The following is a 7,870-nucleotide window of genomic DNA, read 5'->3' as shown; positions in this document are numbered from 1 at the left end:
AGCTGTGACTGCACAGGTCCACTTCCCTATGAAGACCAACTAGCCTTTGTCCCATTTGTCCCCCAGCACCTTGCCATATACATCTCTAGAATATTTCTGTGTATTTAAAGCCCTCTGGATTACCAAAGCATTCATTAACTAAAAAGGAAACATTCATAAATGCAATACTCCAGCCAGTTTTCTGCCTTCAGAGCTGGCTCCATCACCACAGCAGTGTGCTGTCACACTTCTGTATAAACACCACCAGCATTGCAGGACAGTGAGGAAGGAGTTAAGGACAGCTGTGAAAGTTGCTTAAAGAAATAAGCAGTCAGAAGACAAATACAGTTCTCAACTAAGAGCATTTATTAAAAGTTTAATCGAAATAGTTTTATTCCCAAGTTTTGGTTACAAAAGTCTAACAATTTCCCCAGGTAGTCAAAGATTAATAAAAAGAACTCAGATGGCATTACATTAGTGCATAGAAAGTAAATCTGGTCTATAAAAGTTAAAGAAAAACCAAAAAAACCCAAATGTGTAAAATTTAAGTTTTAAATACATGAAAGCAATTGCTACTATTGCAGGCAGAGCATTCCCGAGTGTTTTGCTGCACACATTAAGTTGTTAGATGCAATACTGTTCTTTAGGGGTTTTTTACCTGCTGGAGGCAGCACCAGTCCCTCTGCCACAAACTGTGCCGCTGGGCTCTCACCCTGCTCTTCAGCAGGGCCCTTGTAAGGTGACCCAGCCTCCCAGCAGCTTGGGCCGGGGATCTGATCTGTGCACAGCTGACCTAAGGGCCTCTTGCAACAGCAGCACTGCACTGCACCCACCACCTTTCCCTGCTTGGGGTCAGGGCACTCCATGCAGCATCACACCCCATTTGCCTATGGATTTGAATCAGTTGCTTACTACAAACCCATTTCCAAACTGCCATGGAGCAAAAGTGCACCCAGCTGAAGACAGCCCTGTGCACTGCACACAGAGGCACTCCAGACTGGGTGTTGCATATCCAGCCCACAACCAGCCAAACCAAACATCCTGCACCTAGCCAAGGAATGTGAAGGAAATCTAACGAATGCAGAGCCGTGCTCAAGGCAGCTTGTGCCAAAGCTGCCTTGCTTTTCATCCAAATCAGAACTTTGCTGAACCAGTTTGACTGAAGCCTCTCGGAAAATATTTAGCAGTTTAACAGAAAAGCATGCAAAGATTTGGCAAAGTACTTCAGAGCTTTATTATGGCAACAGCAGGTCTGCTGCCATTTTGAAGTTAGGTACTTCCTGTTGCCTTGGGGACACTAACAAACCTCCAGAAGCAGAATTTAAGCAGCAGAGATTTCTTTACTGAATTCCACAGCCTGCTATGAAGCTCTCTAGCTCTTGCTTCCACTGTACCTTCAAAACTGGTGTGTAATGCTCCAAGGTTTCACTGCAGTTAAGACACAGAAGGTGAGCAGAAAAGGAGGAAAGATCCAAACAAAGAGCATGAAAATAAGCAACAGCAGTTCAGACCTATCCAAGCAGTACAGATATGAGTTCCTGCAGAGCAAGCACACAGCTGGAGAAGGAAAGGAAAACAAATGAGAGAATACAGCCATTACAGGCAGAACAAACATAGTGGTGTCATGGAACAAGTCCTGCAAAGATACTGAATTTCTTTTTGACCTCTTGTGGGGAGGCTGTGGGGAAATCATGTGAAAGGTTAGTAAAACAGCTGCATCATTATGCAAGTCAGCTCTGATTATCCATTAACTGCTTGCCCCCATATTTACCTATTTGAAGCAAGGCTTCAATGCTGGAAGTCCTAATTATTACAGCTGGTATTTCTGTAACACAGAATATTTTATTTGGAATTATTTATCTTGTGATCATTAATAATCATTTGGACCAGGTTTTCAGGTCCCCTTTAATTGACTGATCCAAATCTTCAACCTGTTTTTAAAAACAGGCACCTCATCCCACTGTGTCCCTTGGTACAGGCTACAGCAATGAGTCACTCAGATTGCATCAAAGTGCAATTCTAGACCGGTTTTAGATTTGCCTGTTCAATGTCTTAAGATGTATTAGAAAACATTTATGTAAAAGTGTTTTCATCGTTATAGAGCTACACAACACTTAACCAGTTCCCCAGAAAAAGAAAAATCTGGTTTTGCTTTTGACTAGAAAAATCAGTGTACAAAATGTTGGAAACCCAACTTTAGATTATTTGTTTGTAACTTTGTAAGTTTAAAATGTGTTCAGACTGTTTCTTCTTCTCAATGTTGAGTTTTCTTGGTTTACTCGAGAGGCATCACAGAATGCACCAAAATACTGCAACTGTTACCTGGTATTTGTGCAATGCAATCTAAAAGTAATTTTTAAAGAAAGCACCAGTAGTTATTTAAGGCTTAGATCAGGTATGAAGTAAACCTGCAGCTGAATTTTGCTCTACTCTTCAGAAACAACTAATTTTGAGCATTTGCTTTGTAACTTCTGAACATACTTAAGTAATAATGATCCTTTCTTATCCCAGATGACTAGATATAGGTTTTGCCATGAACTTAACATTAACCCAAAGAACACAGAGACATAGCATTGAACTTTTGTTTTAATGGTCTCAAATTCTGTGACAGATTTTTGGTCAAGTTTCCATTTAAAAAAATTTATCGATTTTAAAGACTAATAACTTAAACTGCCACGAAACAAATGGTCCAAAAACATTCCTTTCCTTCTGAAGCTTTTACGATGCATTGTAATCATTAACCAGTCTTTCACTATTAAACTTAAATGGCCAATTGAGACAAACAGTTCTGAGACCGTTCTTCCACCACTGATTAAGACTGAGGTGGCAGCTGGTGTACAGAATTTTCATTTAGCCTTCTGGGCCTTCTGGGCAGACTTTGTGACCTTGCCAGCTCCTCCAGCCTTCTTGTCCACTGCCTTGATGACACCAACAGCGACCGTCTGCCTCATGTCACGCACGGCAAAACGACCTGAAAGCAAAAACACGTTTCATGACTTTTGTCCGTGGCTGCCTAACTCAGCCCCATTTGCACAGTAACAACATGCAGGGTTGGTGTCAATGGGCCAGTGCTGCTCTGGAACCAGACTGGGACAGGGCCATCACCCTCTCGAGAGTATCCCTCCCTGTACCAGTAAGGTTTTCATTCCATTTCAGAGTTTCAAGTCACAGCTTTCATCAGTTTCACAGAGCACACTGCATCTTGATACTAGAAATTGAGGAGTGTTTGTTCCAGAGATCAGTATTAACATGAGATGCCTTACCAAGAGGAGGATAATCAGAGAAGCTCTCAACACACATTGGTTTGCCAGGGATCATATCAACGATGGCAGCATCTCCGGATTTCAGGAATTTGGGGCCATCCTCCAGCTTCTTGCCAGAACGACGATCGATCTTCTCCTTGAGCTCAGCAAATTTGCACGCAATGTGAGCAGTATGGCAATCCAGCACAGGGGCATAGCCAGCACTGATTTGGCCAGGGTGGTTCAGGATAATGACCTAGGAAACAAAGGAAGCCAAGTTAGAAGTGGAGTTATTTTAAACACTGACGTATCTTAGAAAGCCAAGGAGTTAATGACATTTGCTCTGATCAAATATAACTCAGAACACAACTCTATGTCACACTTTATAGCTTAGCCTAACAAGACTCCTATTTTGGAATACAGAGCTACATTCCAAACATCCTTGAACAGCTGCGAAACATACCTGTGCAGTGAAGCCAGCAGCTTCCATGGGAGGATCGTTCTTGCTGTCACCAGCAACATTACCACGGCGAACATCTTTCACGGACACGTTCTTAACATTGAAGCCAACGTTGTCTCCAGGCAGAGCTTCGCTCAGGGCTTCGTGGTGCATCTCAACAGATTTAACTTCAGTTGTTACATTGACAGGGGCAAATGTAACCACCATGCCTGGCTTCAGAACACCCGTTTCCACACGGCCAACTGGTACAGTACCAATGCCTGCAAGCAAGAAACATCATCAGTAATTCAGCTTAAAGAATATATGCCCCTATGGCAGAAAAACCCCATTTGAGACAAGAATTTTACTTTTATGACTTGGAAAAGCAGCTCTTGGGCAAATGCCTGCATTTCTGGCCCACACATCAGCTGTTGCTGGCAAGTGAGCAGCACTACAGAGAACACATACCGCCGATTTTGTAGACGTCCTGAAGAGGCAGACGCAGAGGTTTGTCAGTTGGACGAGTTGGTGGCAGGATGCAGTCCAAGGCTTCAAGGAGGGTGGTTCCGCTGGCACTGCCATCCTTACGGGTGATCTTCCATCCCTTGAACCAGGGCATCTGTAATGGAAACAAGTCCAGCTTAATCTGACTGCCAAATTTAATCACAGAAGGCTGGAAATGCCCAAGTGGTATCTCTGAGTATTAGCACAATTTACTGTTGCAGATAAGAATTTTTTAAGTGCTAGGATTTTATCTGGGACCTTGGCACTTCCCAAACATAACTATTAAAAAACATGCACATTTTATCATTACATAATCTGTCATAATAGTCCTCCTAGTTTCATGCCTTAACAGAAATAAATGCCAAACCTACGTTAGAGCTAGGCTCCAGCATGTTGTCGCCGTTCCAACCAGAAATTGGCACAAAAGCCACAGTGTCTGGGTTGTAGCCAATCTTCTTGATGTAAGTGCTGACTTCTTTGACAATCTCTTCATATCTCTTCTGGCTGTAAGGTGGCTCAGTGGAATCCATCTTGTTGACACCAACAATCAGCTGTTTTACACCCAGGGTGTAAGCCAGAAGGGCATGCTCACGGGTCTGCCCGTTCTTGGAAATACCAGCCTCAAACTCACCAACACCAGCAGCAACGATCAGGACAGCACAATCAGCCTATGAAAAGAAAAAAAAACACCCCTCACTAAAATGCTTGCACGTATGTCCAAGTAATACAGGAACCCCCCCTAACCAAGGAACAACCCTCCCAAACTCCCCAAATCCTGTTTTCTTTACATACCTGAGAAGTTCCAGTAATCATGTTTTTAATGAAGTCTCTGTGTCCAGGAGCATCAATGATGGTGACGTAGTACTTGCTTGTTTCAAATTTCCACAGGGAAATATCAATAGTAATACCACGCTCACGTTCAGCCTTCAGCTTGTCCAAGACCCAGGCATATTTGAAGGAACCTTTTCCCATCTACAGTTACAAGAAAATAATTTTATTCCCATCAAAAAAAGGAAAAAAAAAAGAAATAGTTCCGTATCTGCCTTTAGTTCAGAAATATCACACAATGGCTAAAGAGCAAAATCCAATAGTAACTGGCTTAAAGATGATAAACGTTGCTGCTCATAAAACAAGCAACTAGATACACTTGGCACTACTGGTGAGAGATGCCAACTGTTGAACCTTACTGAAGCCGTTAACAGTTCAGGCTCCTTGACAGCTTGTTGATGACAGTAATAAATCTACATGACAGAGCTCCTGAGCCTGAGTTCCACTATCAAGTATTCTCTACAATTTTAAGTCCTCCTAATACTGCAATAATCAACATTGTAACTTTCACTCTGCTCAACATTTGCCAAATTTTAATCTAGAATGTTCATATGACCTATGCTGTTATCACACAGAAAAAAAAATCAGCAAAACTCCCCGATTCTCAAATTAAACCTCCATAGATCAACTTCTTTTAATTCTACCTTTAACTTTATGTATGCAGAACTTGAATTTGGCCATTTAATTTGATTTCACATTACTATTCAGATGCAGCTTTAGACTACCGCTTCCTTACATGCTCTACATTTCACAATTTGAGTTTTTGCAACTAACACAATGGCAGACAGAACACTTAACCACTTGTTCTACCTCGGGAACAACTGTGACCCAGCTGCCGCCCTGTGGCCATGCAACACTGAGCCACTTGTTCAGCTCCTGGGGAGGAGGCAACCAAACCGCCTCCCCGCGGCCACTGAATGCTCTGCAGCTTCACTCGGAGATTAAGGGTCTATTCATATCTCCAGCCTGGAATTTTGCTGGCTGCTATGGGCCCACGCACCTCAGCCGCCTCCTTCTCGAACTTCTCGATGGTTCTCTTGTCGATGCCCCCACATTTGTAGATGAGGTGGCCGGTGGTGGTGGACTTGCCAGAATCGACGTGGCCGATGACGACGATGTTAATGTGGGTCTTCTCCTTTCCCATTTTCGATGTTAGCTGAGTTCTTTCTTTCGGCAAAAGAGAATCGACACCTGTAAATTCCCCAGGAAAGAGCTGGTTACGCCTCGGGCCAGCGATGGCGGCGCCACATGCGGGGAGGCCCGGCCGGGATGGCGGCTCCGCCCCGCCGGGGGAGGGGAGGAGCGAGGCGGGCGGGCCGGGGGCCCCTCGGAGCGCCCCTCGCGTCGCCCCCTCCCCGGGGCTCGAGTTACCCCGGCGGCGGCGGCCGGGGTGTGGGGTGGCGGCGAGCGGGCCCGGCGGGCAGCGCGGAGGGCGGGGCCGCCCCGCTCCTTTGTGTGACTCACCCCGCCCGGGCCGCCGCGTCCTCCATTTTGTGGCGCTGGCAGCGGGCAGGCAAGCCGAGCGGCCATTTTTTCACTCGTGCCCCAGCCCCCCTCTCCCCCGACGGCCGCCGCACAGCCCTGCGCGTCCCGGCGCCGCCGCCCGCGGGGCACAGGGGGAGGCTGCCGGGCGCTTTCTGCCCCACGCCCGCCCGGACACGCCGCCCCCCCGAACTCAGCCCAGACAAGGGGGTGTGCACATGGGAATCGAGGAAAACGATGCGCCGCCATCCCGCCGTCCCGCACTCCCCTACCCGTCCGTCCGCCCCGGCTCGTGCTAGCGCTCTCGGCTTGTCCTTCTCCCCTCCCCTCGGCCCCCACCACGCCCCGCCTGGGCGCTCGCCAAGCCTCCGGGGCGAGCAGACCCCGGCCCAGCCCGGCCCTGCGGACGCACCTCACCCGCTCGGCGACGGCGGCAAACCCGGAGCGAAAAAGACCGACGGCGTGAGCGCCACCCCTTATATACACTGCCATGGGGGGCGGGGCCTCTGGGACACGTCACCGCTCCCGGCGGCCCCGCGGCCCCGCCCCGGCACGGAGCGCCCCCGCCCGGGCTGTGCGGGACCCCCTCGGCCCGCGCGGGACCCCGGTCCGGTCCGGCCGCGGGCGCAGGGTCCGGCCCGCGATGTGCTGAGGGGCTGCGCCGGGAAGGGAGCGGTGCCCCTCCCGCGCGGGGATGGAGAGCGGGCGGGCGGGAGTGGCCGCCTTGTCCGGGAGGAAGCGGGGCAGCACAGACCAGACCCGGCCCCCCTGCAGGGCCCAGCGGCTCGTCGGGCCTGGGCACCGGGAGCGTCAGGCCTGGCGTCATGGCCGAGCCGGGGGGATGCGGCAGCTGACGGAAGTCCCCGGGGAACAGCCCCCGGCGAATTAATTGTATTTCTCATTAGAGACACAAAGGAACGCAATGGGTGAGAGTAGAAACGTTCAGTGAGTTACCCTGACCGGCAAGTAACAAATATCGGCTAAACATCACGGAATACAAGACCCTCCCTACCCCAGTACGTTGCAAGTCTCCCAGAATCAAAGGGGGGTAAGGAGAGGGAGAGCAGGAATTTCAGGGAACTTACTACACTAGATTAAGAAGCCATCGTTTGGCTTTAAAAAAAAGAAGAGTCTTTTTCTGTTTTTGTTGTACCGTTAGAGAATAAAAGTTGACTCGGCTTAGAAAACTTCGGCACAAAAATACAAATCAAGGTGGACGCACCTCCAGCAAAGATGCGTCTGAAGTGCAAATGTATCAGTCACGGAAGCATTCGGGACATGGGGTCTCTGTACAAGAAACCCTGACTGCGAGAAGTGCCCCTGTACTGTAATTTCACATGAGAAAACCCGCAGCCCTGGCAAACTATTTTTAGAATCATGGCAATGAGGAGTCACA

The 7,870-nt window shown here is 48.1% G+C and overlaps 1 protein-coding gene across 2 annotated transcripts; it reads right to left on the bottom strand.

Annotated features, from left to right (window-relative positions):
- Positions 1 to 2,547: 2,547 nt before the first annotated feature.
- On the bottom strand, positions 2,548 to 6,984 carry LOC121672889 (elongation factor 1-alpha 1). 2 transcript variants are annotated; one of them, XM_042045794.1, is made up of 8 exons: positions 6,892 to 6,984; positions 5,993 to 6,183; positions 4,957 to 5,136; positions 4,536 to 4,832; positions 4,129 to 4,279; positions 3,685 to 3,941; positions 3,243 to 3,477; positions 2,548 to 2,950 (listed from the first exon to the last, which is right to left on the bottom strand). In XM_042045794.1, exons 2-8 carry the CDS (start codon positions 6,134 to 6,136, stop codon positions 2,826 to 2,828), a joined length of 1,389 nt encoding a protein of 462 aa, XP_041901728.1. In that variant the 5' UTR covers positions 6,137 to 6,183; positions 6,892 to 6,984; the 3' UTR covers positions 2,548 to 2,825. The 2 variants fall into 2 exon arrangements, with proteins under 2 accessions (XP_041901728.1, XP_041901727.1); XM_042045793.1 differs by having other exon boundaries at positions 6,887 to 6,978.
- Positions 6,985 to 7,870: the final 886 nt, after the last annotated feature.

The sequence above is a fragment of the Corvus kubaryi genome, unplaced genomic scaffold (genome assembly GCF_017639235.1).
Source record: "Corvus kubaryi isolate FWS band 111438036 unplaced genomic scaffold, C.kubaryi_AGA036_p1.0 65028, whole genome shotgun sequence".
NCBI classification, from domain to species: domain Eukaryota; kingdom Metazoa; phylum Chordata; class Aves; order Passeriformes; family Corvidae; genus Corvus; species Corvus kubaryi.
The sequence above is the reverse complement of the archived record's forward strand: the minus strand, read 5'-3'. Positions and strand labels throughout refer to the sequence as shown.